This window comes from Myotis myotis, unplaced genomic scaffold (genome assembly GCF_014108235.1).
Source record: "Myotis myotis isolate mMyoMyo1 unplaced genomic scaffold, mMyoMyo1.p scaffold_m19_p_16, whole genome shotgun sequence".
Classification (NCBI taxonomy): domain Eukaryota; kingdom Metazoa; phylum Chordata; class Mammalia; order Chiroptera; family Vespertilionidae; genus Myotis; species Myotis myotis.
This window is the reverse complement of record NW_023416320.1, coordinates 24,633-44,265: the sequence shown is the minus strand read 5'-3', so window position 1 is coordinate 44,265 and position 19,633 is coordinate 24,633. Positions and strand designations below refer to the sequence as shown.

General features: G+C 69.0%; 3 protein-coding genes across 6 annotated transcripts; all 3 read left to right on the top strand.

Annotated features, from left to right (window-relative positions):
- Positions 1 to 856: 856 nt before the first annotated feature.
- On the top strand, positions 857 to 4,753 carry ZFP41 (ZFP41 zinc finger protein). Its single transcript, XM_036337570.1, has 3 exons — positions 857 to 988; positions 2,899 to 2,990; positions 3,243 to 4,753. The coding sequence occupies exon 3, from the start codon at positions 3,263 to 3,265 to the stop codon at positions 3,629 to 3,631; it is 369 nt and encodes a 122-aa protein (XP_036193463.1). The 5' UTR covers positions 857 to 988; positions 2,899 to 2,990; positions 3,243 to 3,262; the 3' UTR covers positions 3,632 to 4,753.
- Positions 4,754 to 5,653: 900 nt separating this feature from the next.
- GLI4 (GLI family zinc finger 4) lies at positions 5,654 to 9,748 on the top strand. 3 transcript variants are annotated; one of them, XM_036337842.1, is made up of 4 exons: positions 5,654 to 5,705; positions 6,874 to 7,028; positions 8,010 to 8,111; positions 8,735 to 9,748. In XM_036337842.1, exons 2-4 carry the CDS (start codon positions 6,905 to 6,907, stop codon positions 9,640 to 9,642), a joined length of 1,134 nt encoding a protein of 377 aa, XP_036193735.1. In that variant the 5' UTR covers positions 5,654 to 5,705; positions 6,874 to 6,904; the 3' UTR covers positions 9,643 to 9,748. The 3 variants fall into 3 exon arrangements, with proteins under 3 accessions (XP_036193735.1, XP_036193736.1, XP_036193737.1); XM_036337843.1 differs by lacking the exon at positions 5,654 to 5,705 and adding an exon at positions 5,716 to 5,930; XM_036337844.1 differs by lacking the exon at positions 5,654 to 5,705 and adding an exon at positions 6,080 to 6,452.
- Positions 9,749 to 11,287: 1,539 nt separating this feature from the next.
- Positions 11,288 to 16,308, top strand: ZNF696 (zinc finger protein 696). 2 transcript variants are annotated; one of them, XM_036337569.1, is made up of 3 exons: positions 11,288 to 12,102; positions 12,488 to 12,572; positions 13,240 to 16,308. In XM_036337569.1, the coding sequence occupies exons 2-3, from the start codon at positions 12,557 to 12,559 to the stop codon at positions 14,268 to 14,270; spliced, it is 1,047 nt and encodes a 348-aa protein (XP_036193462.1). In that variant the 5' UTR covers positions 11,288 to 12,102; positions 12,488 to 12,556; the 3' UTR covers positions 14,271 to 16,308. The 2 variants fall into 2 exon arrangements, with proteins under 2 accessions (XP_036193462.1, XP_036193460.1); XM_036337567.1 differs by having other exon boundaries at positions 11,288 to 12,572.
- The last annotated feature ends 3,325 nt before the right edge of the window (positions 16,309 to 19,633 follow it).

The following is a 19,633-nucleotide window of genomic DNA, read 5'->3' as shown; positions in this document are numbered from 1 at the left end:
GTGAGCGCGGGCGCTGCAGGGGTGCAAGCGGGGGGGGGGGTGCTCGGGGGCGAGTGAGGGACCAGCGGCCCCGACGGCAGTGGGAGGAGCCGGCGGGGGGGCGGAGTCCTCCGCGACGCACCACAGAGAGGCCGGGCGCCTCCCTCCTAGAGCGGCACCGGAAGGGGCGGGCCCGGCGGCGGGCGCTTCCGGCAGGCGCCGCGGCCCGGCGGCGGGGCTGGGCTGCCCGAGGCTGTCTCTGGGCCGTGGGTCTGCGGCCGGGATCGGCGAGGGGGCCCGCCTTCCCCGCCCCGCCTTCAGCCCGGGGCTCCCGGGTCCCTCCGAGGGACTGTGGGCCCCGGACACGGGCCTCCCCGCCTGGGCTCCCGGCGCCGCGGGCGGAGGGCGACGCTGCGCGAGGACCAGCTCCGCGCGGATCCCTCCCGCGTCGGCCTCGGCACGGTCGCTGCAGCCGGGGCCCCACGCGGGGCCCGTTCGCCCCGGGACCTCACAGCCGCTGGGGCGCTGTCTCTCGCTGAGACCCCGGGCCCTGCAGCGGGGGCGGGGCTCCGAGGGGCGCGGTCCCGGGAGCAGCACGGCGACCCCGAAGCTGCACAGCGGGTGCCCGCGCCTCGCCCAACCGTCCCCCGGCGGCCCCCTGTCTGCAGCCTGATCGTCTCCGCTTGGTGCGCCGCGCGTGGAGGAGACGGGAGGAAGCCCATCTCTGCGTGGGGCGCCTGCCAGCCGGAGCCCGGAGCCGGGCGGGCGGTGTCCTGAGCACCGAGCAGCGCCCGCTCTAGACCGGGAACTCGGGGCTCGGGGATGAGAAGGACACGACCCTGCCCGCCCCCCGCGCCCCACAGGGACACGGCCGCTTCCGTGTGCAGAGCGGCCAGAATCCCGCGGGGGGAGCCACGCTTGCCACGCACAGGAGCCCCACGCAGGCCTCCGGCAGCAGGTGTGGGGGCTCCGGACCCGGAAGGACCGAGGGGCATGGACGGGAGCCGAGGTGAGTTTGCACCCGCCCTGGAGGCCGCCCAGGGCGATGGCGCTTTCCTGTTGGGTCTTGATTTTCACCAAATCGAGGCCCCAGCCTTGAACTGCAGCTGGTGGAGTGGGGCTGAGCTCCTCCTCCCTGCCCAGCGGAGACGCCCCCTTCTCTCTGCTCGCTCCCCGGAGCCCAGACCACCGCCCTCCACCCCCAGCGCTGGCTCCCCCCTGGGGCCCCCTGAGCGACCGGCCGGAGTTGGAGGCAGGTGTATCCACACTTCTCCTCTGGAAGAAGCCAGATGCTCAGGCCGTGCCACGCTGGGAAAGCCATGTGGTCCCTGTACGCACTGTGTCCGCGCTAGAGAAGGGGGAGGCCCAGGCATCCGCTTTTGAGCTAACAGAGAATTCAAAGTACTTATACCTTCGAACATTTGCAACTTGGAATATTGTCTCCTAGACCACCGTTTCGGGTGAGACCGCTGCCAGGGTGATGGGCCCCTCGCAGGCAGGGTGACCCCACAGCCACCAGGCGCCCGCGGCAGCGGTGGATTGAGGACCGGAGCCGCGCTGCGGGGCCCGAGGACAGTGCTGCCTCCAGGTCTTGGGTAGTTACCCTCAGGCGCTCACAGAGCTGGAGTGTGAAGGCCCGATGCTGGGATCCGTCGGTGGGCACAGCGGGGCGATCGGGACAGACAGATGAGGAGCTTTTTTCTTTTTTACGTTTTTTTTTTTTTTTTTAAGTTTTATTTTCAGAGAGGAAGGGAGAGGAAGAGAGCTAGAAACATCAATGATGAGAGAAAATCATTGATCAGTTGCCTCCTGCACGCCCCCTACTGGGGATTGAACCTACAATCCAGGCATGTGCCCCCAGCTGGGAATGGAACGCAGACCTCCTGGTTCATAGTTCGATGCTCAACCACTGACCCACGAGGGGGGGGGGGGGGGGGGGACAACAAGCTCCTGGCCTGTCGCTGGGACAGCCGGGTCCTGTTTGAACGTGTGGAACTGGGATGCTCTTAGATGGAATTAGGGAGCAGCAGTACTGGGTTTTCAGACGATGCAAGTGAGACCCTGGGCTGGCCTCCAGGGGTGAGTTAGCTCAGGTGACATGCTGCCAGGAAGAGGAGCTGCGCAGGGAGCAGCGAGTGGGTGCAGGGACGCCGCTCTGAGAAGGGCCCTCCAGCCCACCAGTGCCCGCTCTCAGGGCCTGTTTCCGGAAGCTGCCAGGCACCGGGACAGGAAGGACTGGGCATGCTTGGGGACCTAAAGAGGGTGGATGGATGGAGGGAGTGAGGGGTCGGCCATGAGGTGGGCCAGGTCCAGAGCGGGCAGGAGTGGGGTGTGAGTGAGGGAAGCCCGGGGGGTTGGGCGCTGGCTGCTGTGTGGCATGGATCTCGGGGGAGGGGAGGGCTGGGGCAGGCCTGGGGCAGGGGCAGCCACCAGGGAGGCCACCCTAGGTCCACGCAGCTGAGAATCCAGGCTGAGGGGGTGGGCGGTGCCTTCCGGGAGGGGCTCCTGGCTCCTTCCCCCTGTGGCTCCAAAGGCACGTCCTCTGGTCCTGGATACAGGAAGCGGAGAGGACCCAGGAACTCCAGCGTGGGGTCCGCAGAGTAGGCATGGCCCATGGTGCCCGGCTGGGCCCCTGACAGGTGTGGGACCCGCCTCCTGCAGAAGGTTCCTTGGTTAGCAGCTGAGCAGACGCCCTGCTGTCTACAGCGATGAGGGAACCGGCCAGGGTGAGTGCAGGGTTCTGGGTCCAGTGTCTGGTCGTGTCCCCTTGAAATGCTGTTAGGTGGTCAGGTGGCTGTGCATGAGCAGGGGCGGGAAGGGGCGTCCTCAGGGCCCTCGCCCTCAGCCCTGGGTGCGGGGAGAGCTGCGTCTTCATGGTGCTCAGCCCCGGGGCGGTGCCCGTCCTTGTCCTTGTTGCAGGGCTGCGGCTGGAGCTCTCATTGCCGGTCGGGAAGAGGGCAGCGTGTGCCTAAGGCAGGGCCTGCAGAGGAAGGTTCCAGAGAAAGGCCTTGGTGAGCTGGAGGGCTGCACCCGCCTCACCGGCGCTTCCGCGGTCCCTCCGCCCCGGGAGCAAGAGATGGAGAAGCCCATGGGCGGGCGGGAGGAGGAAGACCCGGAGCGGGGCGCTGCCAAGGACGAGCCGGCGTCCGCGGGGTGGGGGCCCCCCAGGAGAGCCGATCTGGCCGAGAAGCATAGGCGGGAGCCCGGCCGGAGCCCCGAGGACGAGGCCCACATCTTTGACGCCTTCGATGCTTCCTTTAAAGATGACGTTGCGGGGGTTCCCATGTTCGTCCCTTTTCAGAGGAAGAAGCCCTGCGAGTGCGGGGAGTGCGGACGCGTCTTCAAGCACAAGACGGACCTCACCCGCCACCGGCGCGTCCACACCGGCGAGAAGCCCTTCCGCTGCGGCCAGTGCGGGAAGGCCTTCCGCCACAGCTCCGACGTCACCAAGCACCGGCGGGTCCACACCGGGGAGAAGCCCTTCACGTGCGGCGAGTGCGGGAAGGCCTTCAACTGCGGCTCGAATCTCCTAAAACATCAGAAAACTCACACTGGAGAGAAGCCCTACGAGTGCAAGGAATGCGGGAAAACCTTCGTCTACAGCTCCTGCCTCATTCGCCACCGGAAGCGGCACCCCAGGAAGAAGCTCTGAGCGGAGCTGTACGCTCAGCACCTCCCGCCGCCGCCCCGCTGTGGTGTCCACTCTGGCTGTGGCCGCGCACCTGCTCCTTCGAGGTCGTTGGTCTGCAGGCTCTTGGCCGGCGGGTCCTGAGCCCGTGCCCACGCAGCCGCAGGAGGCCGGTGGCCCCGAGCCTGAGAGCAGTGCCTCGGCTGGCTGCGGTGACCATCCTCGGGCTACCAGCCCTTACACTCAGCCCCTGTCCCCGGGAACTGGCCCCCCTGTGTGTCCTCCCGGCCGGCCATCGTCCCAGATAAGCTTCCTGGCTTACCCAGACGGGCCACGTGGGGCACAGCTCCTCGGGCCTGAGTTGCCACATGGGTGCTTCCTGCCGGGCCCCGGGCTGGGGTCCCGGATGCTGACGGCATCTGTGGTCCAGCTGCACCTGCCACACGGGCCCCAGCCACCTGCTGGGTGAACTGCAGGGTGGCCTTTGACCAGGGTCCCATCAGGATCCAGGTTGGCCAGGGGGGCGGGGCTGGTGCTGCTGCCCAAACTCCCCTGCGGACCCTGCAGGCCTGGTTTCTGAGGCCTGAAGTCACTGTCCCTCCGGGCAAGCACCCAGGGAGCCTCAGCTCCAGTGCAGGCCTGGGTCTTGGCACTGGGGGTGCCTGTGTGGGTTCCACGCGCGGCTCCACGTGTGCCCGGTGTCCCTGCAGCCTTACCCACACGCCATCCTGGTTCTCTGTTCCCTGTGTCTGTGCCTCTTGGTGTCCGTTTCCTCGTCGGCTTGTGCACTCGGTGCATCGGCCTCTCCTTCCGTCCCCTGGGGAGAGGTCCGTGCCCACGGACCCCGGGCTCAGTGGCCGTGGCCGTCAGCGCTCGCACACTGGTGGCCTTGGGCTGTGGTGGTGCGGACACCAGTCTGGTGCTTCCCACTGTTGACTCAGTAACTCGTCAGAGTGGCCCCTTCACACCCTCGGAGGGCTTCTCTGCTTCCCGTGGTCGCCTGGCCTGGCGCCCAGCTGGTCTCCCAGCAGACGGTGCCACACTGGCTCCTGGTTACTCCACTGCCCTGCGCTCGGCCCGATGCCTCCTGTCCTGGGCTGTTGGCGCCCGTTTTCTCCCGAAATAAACATCTGTCCTGACCCCTTCCCTGTGTCTGTTGACCTCAGCAGCTTGGGGGTGCAGATGGGATTCCCCAGGGAGGCGCCACTGCCTCCCCCAGAGAAGCTGGCCTGGGCCAGCACGGCCAGAGACCCATCTGGTTGCTGCCTTCTGTGGGTGTCTTGGGGGGCAGCCTCACGTTAACCAAACCCCTAAGAGAGCACATACATCGGAACAGGAATTTGCTAACTGGAGTGACCCCTGCAGTGACAAGATACCGAGTTCCTCTGCAGGCACCACCTTTGTGGCCCTCCCACCTGGGAAACGTGCAGTCATCACCCATGGGGGTGTCTGGGAGGCACCAGGCCAGCCTCCCAGGACCTGGGGCTCCCCGCTTCAGGTCACACCCTTCCTCACTCTGCCTGCCTGAGAGCAGGAGAGGCGAGTCTGCCTCCCAGAAGGGATCGGACAATGTCTAGGAATGTTTGCTGTTGTCACACTAATGGGTGGGGGCAGGGAAGCTGCTGGGATCCCACAGGGCAACCCGGAGGAGGTCAGGGGAGCTGTCCGCAGAAACCTGAGCGCTTGTTTGATGAGATGCCATTCAGGCGGAGAAGCCTGGCAGAGTCCAAGGACAGGGCGACCCCGAACATGGGGCGGGGGTGGGGGGAACCCTGCGATTGGCTAAGTCTCCGCAAGGAGTAACCAGAACCCCCAGTCCTGTCCCCCCCCAGGGCGACAGGGTGGCCGGGCAAGGAGAGGAGGGATAGCAGAGAAGGGAAACTGGTGAGGGTCAGGCCCGCCGCCCTTGTCCACTCTCAGGAACAACACAGTCCGAAACAAGTTACGTGTGAGCTTCCATCACAAGCCTTGGGGGCCATGGGGCCACCGAGGCGGCAGTCCTCCAGGCGCCCAGAGCGGCCGGAAGTGCGAGCGGCCGGGGCGGGGGGCGGGATCACTTCCGGTCTGCTCTGGCGCGGCGGCCGCCTCCGGCTGGAAGGTGAGTGGGCACCTGAGGGGAGCGGGGACGGGTGGCCGCCGCCGCCGACGCCGCGTGACCTTGACCCCAGCCTCGGGGGGTGCGGCTGGTCGCCCCAGAGCGGAGAGGAGGCCTCCGCCGGGTGGCGGCGCACTGGCCCCTGGCGACCGCCGTGTCTGTCTGCGGGCGCCGCCCCACGCGCCCGGACCCCGAGGGACGGGAACCGTCAGGCCCACTTTGCAGACGGTAAACTGAGGCTGAGAAGTCCCCGGTCCGAGGTCCGCGGCCAGCGAGTGCGAGGACCTGACGCGGCTGGGCAGGCTGCTCTGCAGGCAACGCCCCCCAGTCGCCCCCCACCCCACCCCCGCCCCCCCAGCACAGGCTCCGCGCTGGGAAGAGGGGGCGCAGGAAGGTGGCTCCTGGGCCGGCGGCGGGGACCCTGCGCTCACTGCCCGTGTCCCCGCGCGTCCCGCGTGGCAGCCAGGTGTGGGCTGAGCCTGCTCCTCCCCGGAGGAGCCGCAGGACCTACGGGCACTTCAGGGACCTGGGGGTTGAGGACCTGCACCCCGATCTCGTGGCTGCAGCCCCCCTTGTGTCCACCCACCTGGCTGCCCGCGACCCTCCCGTGGTTAGGGATGAGGCTGCCGGAGGCTGACCCCGAAGGTGGGGCCTCCCGCCTCCCGGGGCCGCCGCTGGCGGAGCGCGCAGACTGCCCTCCCGTCCGCCCCCCGTGAGGACCCCCCTCCGTCGCCGGGCCTTGCTCAGCAGGTGAAACAGTGTCTTTGACCCGAGAAGAGGCCGAGCGCCCGGGGCAGGGCGGGCAGGACCGCCTGCAGCCTCCGGGCCGCGGTCGGAGGGGCTTTGGGGGGAAAGTCTCAGTAAGATGCCGCCTAGAGCGTTCAGGCTCCAGGGGACAAGGCTGTTTGCCCCCCCCTCCCCAGCGCCCCCAGGCGGTGCGGGAGGCTTCTCTGCTGGGGGGGGGGACCCCCGGCCGTTTGGGGGACAGTTTTTCGGTTCGGCGTCTGCAGGTCGGCTGTGCTGAGGACGCGGGGCAGCCAGGCCGCACGCACTGGCTCTGGCCGCCTGGTCTCCCTCCCAGCTCCCCTGTGGCCGATGGGCGGCTGGTGTCCCCCCCGCCCCCCCAGTGCATCCCCGCGCCCCTCGCCCTGCCATGCTCTTCATTCCCCAGGTCCAGGCGTCACACCTCCATCTGCCGGGAGATGGCAGCCCCGGGGGACAGGCAGGAGCCCCCTCGCATCCCGCCCCCTGTCACTCTCAGGCCACCAGGGACGCCTGGAACCCACCACCAGGAGGCGCCGCCTCACTTCCACAGCCACCGGCACGGTACTCCCCCGGCACTGCCACCCTGACCCTGCGGGCACTGCCACCCTGACCCTGCGGGCACTGCCACCCTGACCCCGCGGGCACTGCCACCCTGACCCTGCGGGCACTGCGACCCCGCGGGCACTGCCACCCTGACCCTGCGGGCACAGCCACCCTGACCCTGCGGGCACTGCGACCCCGTGGGCGGGACCCAGGCAGCCTTCTGTGTGCGGGGCTCCTGCACCCTCAGGTCCCCGTTGGGCTCCTGCACCCTCAGGTCCCCGTTGGGCTCCTGCACCCTCAGGCAGCGTTGGTTGAGGGGGGAGGGGGGCCACGTGGTGAGCAGTGGTTCCTGGGGACAGTGTCCCGGGACTGTTTCTTTTGGGAGGGGTGTCAGGGGCAAAAAGAACAGCATCCTCAATGCCTGGGTCTCAGATGGAAGCGAGTCACCGCATCTCCCTCCCCAGCCTTTGAAAATGGTGTCCAGAATTCTGGGCCGCTGGAGTGGGCGGGGCCCAGGGGCCTAGCCCCGCCCCCCCCAGGTTCTCAGTTGTCGGGGTGTGGAGGTCGCCGGGAAGGACGCCCAAGCCCCCTGGTGCCCCTGGGCCCGGCTCCTGCTCAGAGGCCCGCCCATGCCCCACGTCCCCAGGAGGCCTGGCCTCGCCCAGGACACACATAAGCTGAGGTCCGGGAGCAGCGGCTGTGCTGAGCGCCAGGCTCCGGGCGGGTCAGAAGCCCGGGGCAGGCCTCTCGGGCACGAACACAGGAGGAAGGTTGGGGCCTGAGGGCACCCAGGGTCAATGCAGGACGGAACCTGAGTTCCCAGCAACACCCTGGGCTGGGCTGGCAGGAGCCTCCGGGCCCCCCACGCCCTGGGCAGGTCCTGGAGGGGTGCTGTGTGTTGGGGGTCATGACCTAGGAGCCGGTGGCTTCCTGTAGGCTGCCGAGAGAGCCCTGGACTGGAGAGGCGGGGAGATGAGCCCAGCCCCCCTGTCCCCCCAGATCCTGAGGTGCTCTCGCAGCCCCCGTGCGAGAAGGATCTGGTGGACCTGCATGTCCAAGACGTGGAGGAGGTCCAGGCGGGCAGGGACGCCTGCTGGCCAGGTGAGTGAGCGGAAGCTGCCCGCCAGCGCGGGCAGGCTCCGCAGCCTCAGCTCCAGGCACCCCCGCTGCCCCCCTCCCCCACGCCGTCCCTCTCCCGAGGCTTCCCAGCCCCGAGTCAACCCGAGCCCGAGCCACCTGCCTGTGGACTGGGGCTCCTCAGCACCACCGCCCCCTGCTGGCAACCAGGGAGGCCCTGGCGCCCTCTCCCGCCTTGTCCCCAGAATCAAGCCGGTTCCCAGCCCTTCTCCCCGCACCTGGCTGGGCTGCGCCGATCTGGGCCCTCCGCTCCCAGTCCCCGCACCTCTGCCCCTGAGAAGCCACCCCCGGCGCCCCGCCCCGCCCCCTCCCAGGTCCTGCTGGTGTCAGGGCTGAGGTCCGGTTCGGGAAGGAGAGCGGTGAGGGGGAGGGGCTGGGCCCTGGAGGAGCCCTGGCGCCGGCTCAGACTCAGGACAGGCACTTCCTTCCGTGGAGGGGGCGCCGCGTCCTCCTCCCGCGGGTCTGGGCAGCGCCCTCGGGAGCAGCGCCCCTGTCGGCTGGGTCCCCCCAGCCGCAAAGTCGGCCCAGGGGGATGGGCTGGTGGGTGCGTGGACGGGCGCCATCCACCCCTCGGCTCCTCATTTCAGATTCGGAGTCGGAGCCCGAGCAGGCGCTAAGGTCTCCCCTGCGGACGGGGTCTCCCCTGCGGACGGGGTCTCCCCTGCCGGACCCTGCAGACGGGGCGGACCAGGGCGGGGCGCTGAGGGCCCTGTTGAGGGGCCTCCCCTGCAGACCCCCGTGTGCGGACAGCTTTGCGCAGGCGCCGGGCCTGGAGCAGCCGGCGGGCCAGCCGCCCGGGCCCAGGTCCTGCTCCCAGAAGAGGGGCGCCGGCCGCAGGACGCTCGTGCCGCCGGGCGCCGTGGGCACCGAGGGCGGCCCGGAGCTGGGGGACTCGGGCCGCGGGGGGCGGCACCGGTGCGAGGCCTGCGGCAAGAGCTTCAGGTACCAGTCGCTCCTGCTGAAGCACCAGCGCATCCACACGGGCGAGCGGCCCTACGCCTGCCCCGAGTGCGGCAAGCGCTTCCGCGGCTGGTCCGGCTTCATCCAGCACCGCCGCCTGCACACGGGCGAGCGGCCCTACGAGTGCGGCCAGTGCGGCCGCGCCTTCAGCCACAGCTCGCACTTCACGCAGCACCTGCGCGTGCACAACGGCGAGAAGCCCTACGAGTGCGGCGAGTGCGGCCAGGCCTTCAGCCAGAGCTCCAACCTGGCGCGGCACCGGCGGCTGCACACGGGCGAGCGGCCCTACGCCTGCGGCCAGTGCGGCAAGGCCTTCGTCTGGAGCTCCGTGCTGACCGAGCACCAGCGCATCCACACGGGCGAGAAGCCCTACGAGTGCGGCGCCTGCGGCAAGGCCTTCCGCGGCCGCTCGCACTTCTTCCGGCACCTGCGGACGCACACGGGCGAGCGGCCCTTCGCCTGCGGCGCCTGCGGCAAGGCCTTCGGCCAGAGCTCGCAGCTCATCCAGCACCAGCGCGTGCACTCGCGCGAGTAGCGCCGGGCTGGGCCTCGAGCGGGAGGGGGCAGGGGCTGCAGCCTTCGCTCCCTTCCCAGCTGGCACCGCACGGGGCGTCCCGAATAAATTCCTTTTCATTGGGAAATCAGAGCTGCTCCTGGGCGAGGCCGTGGGGCTGCTTCCTGTGCCCAAAGGGCCTGTCTCGGGAGGAGTGACTGGGGCCCTAACAGTGCGCTTAGTCTCCTGGGCTCCGGGGGTCTGAGCTCACCCGGGACCAAGGCCTGGAGGGGTCATGACTTACCCGGAGCCACCCCGGCGGTGGTCAGGCACCTCAGGGCGTGTTCGCAGGTGCAGACACCGCGGGGTGCGGGGAGGGCGGCTGGGAAGCTCCCCCACCCCCATCCTGGGTGACGCAGTCCCCTCCCCCCCAGGAAGGGGCCCAGGTGCTCCCTGTGAGCAGGGGTCGCTATGTCCGCCTTGTAGCCACGAGCCTTCCAGTTCTGGGTGGGATGGTGTGTCCACAGCACGCGCCCACTCCTGCCCTGCCGCTTCCTCCTGGAGAGGGCGGCACCCCCACCCCCACCCGTGGCGTTCAGGAGGGCCTGGCCCTCCCACGACTGCAACTCCCAGCCGAGCCTCCTGCTGGGACCCAGTCCATGGGGCCCCTCCCCAGGCCGCACGGGGCATCGTGTGCTTTGGGCTTCCCCACCTGCACCCCGTGAGGCCGCCCAGGGGAGAGGCCTGGAGGCCAGGCTCTCTGACATCAGCTTCAGGGACCAGAGCACCCCCTCACCTCCGCGCGGATGCTGGGCCCTCAGCGCCCCGCCCTGGTCCGGTCCCGTCTGTAGGACCTGGAGTTCAGCCCCTTTGGCCTGGAGAGGGGACTGTGACTGCCCGCCTTCCCCCCACTCCCTCGCCCAGTGCAGCCTGGCCTCCCCACGGGCAGCGGTGGTCAGTGTGTAACGGGAGGGGGTGGGGGGGTGTCACCCTGCAGCCTCAGCACCCGGGCCGGGCTCCATGTCCGCACCACGGCCGGTCTGGCGGCCCTTCTCTCCCGCTCACACCAGTCAGCCAGGGGACCCCCAAGTGAGCGGGGCAGGAGGCCCCCAGCACATCCGACAGCGCCAGGCGCACGTCCGGCCGCCCTGAGGCTCTCCCGGCCGGATCCATCCCCAGCCGCTGCCTGGTTGGTTCTCCATCGGCTCCTGCGGCAGGCTGAGCCCAGCAGGGCGCCTTCCCGGTTGCTCGGCGGGAGAAGAGCCGGCCTGGCCGGGTGTGGAGGACGCAGCCGGGAAGCGGGCGGACGCCGGGTGCGGGTTGAGTGCCTGTGGGCCGGGCCACTGGGGAGACCACAGGTCCCCACGGGGGGTGCGGGGGAACCCATTTCTGCTCTTAGATCGCCCTTGTTAAATGTCTGCATGTTTTGTGTGACTTGTTACAAACAAGGCGGTGCGGTGGGTGTGGAGGAGTCTGCCCTCCTCTCCGGGGTCCCCCCTCCACTAGCGCCGCGTCCTTCATGTGCTCACTGCGCCGTCGGCTCCTCATTCACCCCGGCCCTGGCCGGACGGGGAGCCCAGGAGGGAGGCGGAGGGCTGCCTCGGGAAGGGCTGGGTGCGGAGGCCCGCGGTGGCGGGAGGGCGGGCGGGGTTGCTATGAAGATGGTTGGGCAACAGCTACGGAGGGGCCTTGCACTCAAGCTAGGGAACCGCCTTTAAGACTCAAAGGGTGGCTGGCCGGCCGTGTGGCTCAGTCTGAGCACCGACCCATGAACCAAGAGGTCGCTGGTTCCATTCCCCGTCAGAGCACATGCCCGGGTTGCCTATCCCCAGTAGGGGGCCTGCAGGAGGTAGCCAATCAATGGTACTTCTGTCTCTCTAGCCTCCTTTCGTCTCTCTCTAAAATCAATAAAAACATATTTTTTTAAAAAACTGAAAGGGAGGCCAGCGTTGGGTGCGTGGCCCGCCAGCCCAGCAGCCTCCCAGATAACTGAGCGCAGACTTCTCTGGCGGCCTAGAGCGTCGCCGGAAGTTCCCGCGCCACGGCCTCTACGACCGCTAAATGCACAGTTCTCCGTAAGCCTAGAGCGTCGACGGAAGTGTCGCGCTGCCGCCTCCAGGGCAGCCGAGCGCGGCCTCTGGCGGCCTAGAACGTCCCCGGAAGTGTCTGGGCTTCAGCCTCCAGGGCAGCTGAGCGCAGGCATCTGGCGGTCTAGAGAGTCGCCGCAAGTACCATCGCCGTAGCCTCCAGAGCCGGGGAAAGCACAATTCTTCGGCGTCCTAGAGCGTTGCCGGAAGTGCTCGCGCGCGGTCTCCATGGCAGCTGAGCTTTTTTTTTTTTTTTTTCTTTCCTTCCCGCGGCCTAGAGCGTCGCAGGAAGTGCCTGCGTGCGGCCTCCCGGGCAGCCGAGTGCACAGTCCTCCCGCAGCCTAGAGAGTTGCCAAAGAGTCTGCATCGCGGGTGAAGGGGCTGAGGCGCTTCGGGCTGGCAGCGGGGACTGCAGGTGAGTGGCGACGGGCGGGGTCGGGGACGGCTGACGCGAGGCCGGGGCGCAGGACCGCGTGTCCGTCCTGAGTTCTCGCGGGGAAAGAGCCGCACGTCCGCTGCGAAGAGGGGAAGCGGGAGGCGGCGCTGCGGCCGCGGCCCCCGGAGTGACGGCCGCCAGAGGTCGCTGCGCCCCGGGGCTCCGCGGTGCCTTCCGTTCTTCCTGTGAAATGGCTGCAGCGCGAGGTCCGTGGTGACGGTGGAGGCGCCGTTCCCGTCTGGATGGACCAGGGCTCCGGTGCCGGGAGTCGCGGTGGCCTCGAGGCCTTGGCGGGTCGGCGAGTGGCGGGGACCGGGGGCCCCTCGCTCTGCCGTCACTTTCTCCCCTTCCTCGGCCCGAGCAGGTGTCCCCGCTCCCGAGTGTTTGCGGGCGGGGAGCCGGGCCTGGTCTCCAGGACGCGGGAGGCCGCCTGATGGACACGCGCGCAGGTGAGGGGCAGCCGGCCCGGAGGAGTGGGGGGCTGGCCTGGACGGGGGGGGCATCTCAGGAGCCAGGGCCCCCGAGCCCGACCGCGGGGCCTGGGTAACTAGCCATGGGCACCTCGTTAACTAGCCATGGGGCCTGGTTAACTAGCCACGGGGCCTCACTAACTAGCCACGGGCACCGCATTGACTGGCCATGGGGACTGTGGCCGGACAGCGGCTCCCTAGCCCCGCAGGCTGCTGCTGGCTGGTGCTGGTGCTGACGTGGGAGCAGGCCTGGGCGGTGAGGGCCGGTGCTCTCTCCGAGTCCCGGGTCACAGTGATGAGTGGAACCAGCACAGGGGCTGTCAGGCCGGGTCCCGCGCCTCCCAGCACCTCTGCCCAGCGTGTCCGGCCGATGGCGAAGCGGGCACAGCGGCGCCGGGCCTGTCCCCTCGGCTCCTGGAGTCACAGGGAAGGAGCCCGACTCGCGCCCCCAGTCCCTCCTCCATCCCTGGGAGTCAGACGGGAGGGAGAGCTGGCGGGAGCCACGCAGGGCGGCGGCGGGGACCCTCTGACTGTCCTGTTGCTCCTGGCGTTGCCGTAGCCACCAGGGCCACCTGGAGCTCTCTAGGTAAGTAGTTAACTAGCTGTTTCTCAGTCTGAAGTGGTGCCTCCTGCCCCTCTCTTCCAGCTCCCCCGCCACCGGCGTCAGGTGGTGGCCAGGCTGCTGAGCAGGCAGCTTCGGGAGAAGGGGAGCACCGCGGAGAGAGGGCGCCCGGCCTGTGCCTGGGGCCTCCCCGGGCCTGGGACCTCCCGGGCCGCTGTGGGAATGCGGACACTGGAGAGGGGCCCAGGGAGGCCCCGCGGGGACCAGCTGTTTCTGAGAAAACTGGAGGGCAGGGCGGCCAGGAGGACGGTGTGTCCGGGTCAGGTGGTGCCCTGAACTCGGGCTCGGGGACCAGGCGGCCTTACCCCTGCAGCGCCTGTGAGCGGAGCTTCCGGTGCTACTCAGACGCTGTCAAACACCAGAGCATCCACTGCGGGGAGAAGCCCTACGCGTGTGGCGACTGCGGGAAGGCCTTCATCCACAGCTCGCACGTGGTCCGGCACCAGCGGGTCCACAGCGGGGAGCGGCCCTATGTGTGCAAGGAGTGCGGCAAGGCCTTCAGCCAGAGCTTCAACCTCATCCGGCACCAGCGAGTTCACACCGGAGAGAGGCCCTACCAGTGCGCCGAGTGCGGCCGGACCTTCAGCCAGAGGTCGGACGCCGAGAAGCACCGGAGAATCCACACGGGGGAGCGGCTGTACGAGTGCGGGGCCTGCGGGAAGGCCTTCGTCCACGGTTCCAATGCCGCCCGGCACCGGCGGACTCACCACGGGGAGAGCCCCTACGCCTGCAGGGAGTGCGGCCAGGCCTTCAGCCAGAGCTCCAACCTCATCCAGCACCAGCGGGTGCACACGGGCGAGAAGCCCTTCGCCTGCCAGGAGTGCGGGCGCGCCTTCAGCCGCAGCTCCTTCCTCCGCGAGCACCGGCGCATCCACACCGGCGAGAAGCCCTACGCCTGCGGCGAGTGCGGCCGCGCCTTCCGGGCCCTGTCGGGCTTCTTCCGGCACCAGCGGGTGCACACGGGCGAGAAGCCGTTCTGTTGCGCAGAGTGCGGGCGCGCCTTCCGCCTGAGCTTCCATCTCATCCAGCACCAGCGGGTCCACAGCCGGGAGTGACGGGCCACGTGGGCGGGGCGGGAGCGGACGGGGACACTTCCCACTGAGACTTGTCTTCGCAGCCCCGGTGCCTCCTGAGGGGACTTTCACGCAGCGAAGCTGATCGGCCTCTGACCGCCCATCGCCAACCCCCCCCCCCCCCCCCCCCGCAGCCGTGAGCTCCCCGCGGTCACGTGTCCCTGCTGGTTCGGGGATTCACACTCAGCCCGGCAGGCGCTTGTGCTATTTAAGTATTTATGACGTCAGAGAGGAAGGGAGAGGGCGGGACATCAAGATGAGAGGGAATCAGGGATTGGCTGCCTCCTGATCGCCCCACGGGGTGCAGCCCACAACCCGGGCCTGTGCCCTGAGCGGGAATCGAACCCGGACCTCCTGGCGCACAGGTCGGGGCTCTGCTTGTTTTGAGTTGGTCGGTGGGCGCAGCGTCTGCACTCGGGACTGGACTGGTCAGAGGTGAGAGGACGCGCAGGCGCCGTAACGCCCAGGAGGTCCCAGAAGGTCGGCAGCGCCGCCGGCAGCCAGGAGCACCGGTCGCGGGGGCTGGGCCCCCGGGAGGAGCCTGAGCGGGACCGCGAAGGTGGAGTCGGCAGAGGGATGTGCGCGGAGCGAAGACGGGGCGCTAGACAGAGAGGCGCTCACGGACTGCAGGGCGTGGCTGGGCCTCCGTGGCCGTGGCCGGGTCCCGCTGAGCCCCAGCGGCCTCCCCTGGGGTCCTGCTCACGGTCTCTCTTCAGGAGGCCCCTCAGCCAAGGCCGTCGAGTGGGCCGGGGCAGGGCTGCCCGCGGAGGCGGAGGCGGGGTCAGGGAGGGGCGCCCACTTTGTGCGGGGAGCGGCTGCGGAGACGCGTGGCCCGGCCTTGTTGATCGTCGCCCGAGGATGTGTCCCGTCGCAGAGAGCGGGAAGGGAGGAGGGGCGGACCCAGGACCCAGGCGTGTGCCCGACCGGGGATGGACCCAGGACCCTTTGATTCGAGGGCCGACGCTCTAACCACTGACCACAGGCCAGCGCATGAGCAGTTTCCATGTTTTGTTATTTTATGGGCTTGAGAGAGAGAAACATCGATTTGCTGTTCTACTTATTTCCTTGGTTGGCTCTTGCGTGTGCCGACCGGACCGAACCTGCGGCTTGGTGTGCGGGGACGGCGCCCGCACCAGCGGAGCCGCCGTGTGACGGGCTGTAACGCCCCCCATCCACCCAGAGCCGCAGCTGCCCCCTCCGCCGCAGCACCTCCCGCCCAGGCCCCCGGTTCCGTGGCTGCGCGCGCTCGGCTTTCGTGGTCAGACCTATGAACTGGAAGGAAACTGTCCCCAGCAGGACTGTCGGGCGCCTCCTCCGGCCCTCGCAGCTCCAGGGCCGTGGGCAGACAGGGGCCCGGGCCACAGAGGGGACGGTCCCGGTCCTCCCGTGGCCCCACCTGGGTGTCGTAGCCATCGGGCGCTGCCGCCCAGCCGGGCTTTTTCCGGGGGACCGTCCACCGAGACGGCTCCGTGCCGACGCCCATCCCGGGAGGGCCTCGCCGGCACTCAGGGTGCCCCTCCCGCCCCAGGAACATGAGGAGGGACGCCTGGCTGTGGGCACTGAGCCTCCCCGGGAACCGGCTCGGGCAGCCTCCTCTCTGCTCTGGGAGGCGCAGTGTCCGAGGGGCTCCCGCCCAGCGTGGGGCGGGGCAGGCGGCTCACAGGCCTGGGCACAGTCAGCCCCTTCCCTGCGTTGCCTGACCCGCCCCCTGGGCGTCCTCCACAGGCCGAGCCCTCAGTGGGCTCTACAGGCGCAGCCCGCCCTCCGCAGACCCTGAGCGGCAGCTGGAGGCACCTGCTGGGGGGACGGGGACCTTCCGTGTGACAGCCAGCGCCTCGCCCGGCCACCGTCGACCTCTGAACCGGGAGGTCCCGGTTCCATTCCCGTCAGGGCACAGGCCCGGGTTGTGGGCTCGATCCCCAATGGGGGGCGCGCAGGAGGCAGCCGATCAGTGATTCTCTCATTGTGGATGTTTCTCCCTCTCCCTCTCTGAAACCAATAAAAACATGTTTAAGGAAAACACGACATTTCACCCTAGAAATTCCCGTTTTGCTTGAACAGTGAAGCGCAGGCAGGGCGGCGAGGCAGGGCGAGCCCACTCAGTCCTCGCGGCCTTCGAGCCCAGCGAACTCCTCCCTCTGCGTCTTGATCTCCGAGGCCCCCACGCCTGCGGGGAGCCGGGTCGGGCAGTGCACGGGCGGGGAGGGCTGCGCCCCAGGTAGCGGCTCCGAGTGGGAGGCCCAGGACGCACACGGGTTCGTGGGCCCCACCACAGGAAGGACCCGGCTGACCACGGCACGGACGGAGCTGGGTCACACGGGCGACGCTGGTCCGGGTCCAGGTAGTTGGGCCTGGAGGTGCCCAGGGCCACCCGCTTGCTCTCCACCCGGGCGGTGGCCTGGGTGCTCAGCGCCCACTTCTGCAGGGAGATGGGGACAGGGTGTGGGTTCCCACGCACGGCTGGCTCCCACAGGGCATCTCCCGAGAGCGGGGAAAGCCTCGCAGGCCGGAGCCTGGGCAGGGGGCCCTCTGGACACTCACCTTTCGGACCTGCTGTCCCCCCTGGACTCGGGGTCCACCCTCCCCTCCTCAGCTCCTCCTGGGGCTCCGCCACCTGCTGCTGCTCTGCCTGGATCTGCAGAGGCAGAGGGGCCTGTTGGGCGACTCCTGTCCGCACGGCTCCGCCCAGGACCTCCCTCCACAGGCCGCTGACCTCAGTGCCCTGGGGAGGCCGAGGCCCCCAATGTACCACCTGCTCACAGCCTCCGTCCTGGACCAGAGCCCTGTCTGCACCCACAGCCCCCCGCCCCCCCCGGCCCCGCCCTGGCCCTGGTGCTGGTTCCCAGGAGCGCCCAGAGGCCAGAGCTGCGCGTCCAGCCCACCTCTGCCTGGAGGCTCCGCATGGGCCTCTTGAAGGCGTGGGGGTCGCTGGGTGGTTGCAGAGATCGGCCAGGGCCCGGCTGCAGGACGAGGCCTGAGATGTGGGAGTGGCCACAGCCCACACGGGTGACCGCCCCTCCCGCCAGCACCTCCCGGGCAGCCTGGCACTCGGGAGACCAGGGCCACAGAAGAGCTGCCCAGGGGCCATAACCCAGCCTGGCAGGGACACCACCCCCAGGCTCGGACGCCCGGGGCCTCCGCCCAGGCCCAAAGCGGTGGGCTGGGCAGCGGGCGGGTAGAGACGGGGCAGGGGCCTGAGGGGCTGGGCAGAGCGGCCCCGAGGGCAGGCCCACAGATGCCGGGGTCCTGAGGGCACCCCTGACCCTACTTGGCCCCGAGCTGGACAGCCCCTCAGGCCAGGCGCTGCCCTCCCCCTGGCACGGCCCACGGTGCCCCAACGCCACGGCGGTCACCTCGGGTCAGGGCCACAGTTGCTGCTGAGGGTGGCGCTGGCCCTGTGGGTGGGACGCCTTGGGTCAGGCCGCCCATCAGCTCCTGCAGGTGCCTGTTCAGGCTGCTGGTCTGGGCGGGGGGGGGGGGGGCCAAGTCTAGAATCATTCCCTCCGGATGTTCCCTAAAACCTCCCCAGCCTCCCGCCCTGAGTGTCCAGGCAGGCAGGGCGGGATTTAGCCACGCCAGTCACATGAGTCACGGCTGGTTTTCGGTTTTCGTGGCACCAAGTTTTTTAAGAGCAAAACCTGCCAGCTTTCCCCTCAGGTCTTTGTTCTCCGGCACAAAGGAGGCCATTTACACTGTCACCCAGGCCGAGGCCGCACGGAGGCCAGCGCTGTGCGGGAGGCGGGCCGCGGAGGCCAGCGCTGTGCGGGAGGCGGGGCAGGGAGGCCAGCGCTGTGCGCCTGATGCCTTTTCAACGATTTTTGGTTCTGTTCCTTGAAAAAGAGGTGGTTGCCTTGATCATTAGGTTTATGAAGGTTCCGGACAAGATCACTTGTTTAAAACAAAACAAAACCACGGGGGGGGGGGGGGGGGCGGGGAACAGTCCTCCAGACACTGGCCTCCCATCGCGGGCGGCCGCTCCGTCACCTGCGGCCCTGCAGTCCCGCGGGCTCTCGCCTCCGCACAGGCCGGCAGGTCCCGATTCCACTGCGCAGGCCAGACTCCGAAAGACGGAGGGTCGGCCACGGAGCCACGCCGGCCAGGCTCCGTTGCCTTTTGGAGGTGAGGGGCTCACTGGTTAGGGCGCAGGGAGGCCGAGGGCTCGGGCCTTTGTCCAGGGGGGATGGCAGCCAGGTGGCGGCAGCGGATGGAGGGGCAGGAACAGAGCCTGGCCAGGTGGGCGGGGCTGCCCTCTGACCCTGAACCCTTCCCCGGACAGGAAACCGCGCCTGCGGGTCCGTCGGGGACACGGGGCTGTTCCATTCCTGCCCTGACTTCACAGCGTGGTGGTGCGTGCGTCCCGGCCTTTGTGTGAGGTTATTAAAGACGCACTTTCCTGCCTCTGAACAAATGGGGGGGGGGGGGCTGTGAGGGTGAGCGATGGCCGCAGCCTGTCAGGTGGCGGCACCTCATCCACAACGGCGCCCGGATTCACGGCCGAGGAGGCCGAACCCATTTATTCAGAGCAACACGGGGACAGCCGCCCAGGGGGACGCCGCGGCAGCATCCATCACACGCTTCTCAGAAAGCCCACGTCAGCACAGCGACAGCGGCATTACCGCCGTCACCGAGATTAAAGATTAGTCACACGTGGAAGACGGAGCGGCCGCTCCCGAGTGAGGCCCCTCTCGCCCGGGGAGTAAACGCTGCACGTCTCCTGATGAGCTTTTCGGGGCGCTATCCAGGTGGTCCCCCCGCGGGCGAGGCCGCTATCCCCGTGGTCCCCCCGCGGGAGAGAGCCCTGCTCCCTGGACTGGCTGGGCAGGTGTCAGAGCCATTCTGTCAATCACATCCACCCGCCGGCCGCGAGGGGCCAGCAGTGACGGCAGCGTCACCCCTCACATCGATGAGACTCAGAGCTGCCTTCCTGGCTCGGGCCACAGTGAGGAGCCCCCGGAACGGAGCCTCCCCTTGGACGTGCCACAGGCCACCATGCGGGATGCTCACCCCAGGCCCCTCTCCCCCTGCAAACCCTGCTCAAACCCAGCCCCCGGCCTTCTGAGCAGCCACACACCCCTGCCCACCAGGAAGCCCCACCCCAAGCCTTGGTCCCTCCTCCTCCCTGCTCCTGGGCCTCTGGCCTCCCTCCTGGGCCTCTAGCCTCCCTCCTGGGCCTCTAACCTCCCTCCTGGGCCTCTAACCTCCCTCCTGGGCCTCTAGCCTCCCTCCTGGGCCTCTAACCTCCCTCCTGGGCCTCTAACCTCCCTCCTGGGCCTCTGGCCTCCCTCCTGGGCCTCTAACCTCCCTCCTGGGCCTCTGGCCTCCCTCCTGGGCCTCTCTCAGTGGGG

What these genes read in the sequence shown, in the direction of transcription:
- GLI4 (XM_036337842.1), top strand. Translation starts at nt 6,905, where the DNA reads ATGGCAGCCCCGGGGGACAGGCAGGAGCCCCCTCGCATCCCGCCCCCT. An exon ending in CTTCCACAGCCACCGGCACG is followed by an intron (nt 7,029 to 8,009) that starts GTACTCCCCCGG and finishes CTGTCCCCCCAG; the next exon opens with ATCCTGAGGTGCTCTCGCAG. An exon ending in CAGGGACGCCTGCTGGCCAG is followed by an intron (nt 8,112 to 8,734) that starts GTGAGTGAGCGG and finishes TCCTCATTTCAG; the next exon opens with ATTCGGAGTCGGAGCCCGAG.
- ZFP41 (XM_036337570.1), top strand. Translation starts at nt 3,263, where the DNA reads ATGTTCGTCCCTTTTCAGAGGAAGAAGCCCTGCGAGTGCGGGGAGTGC.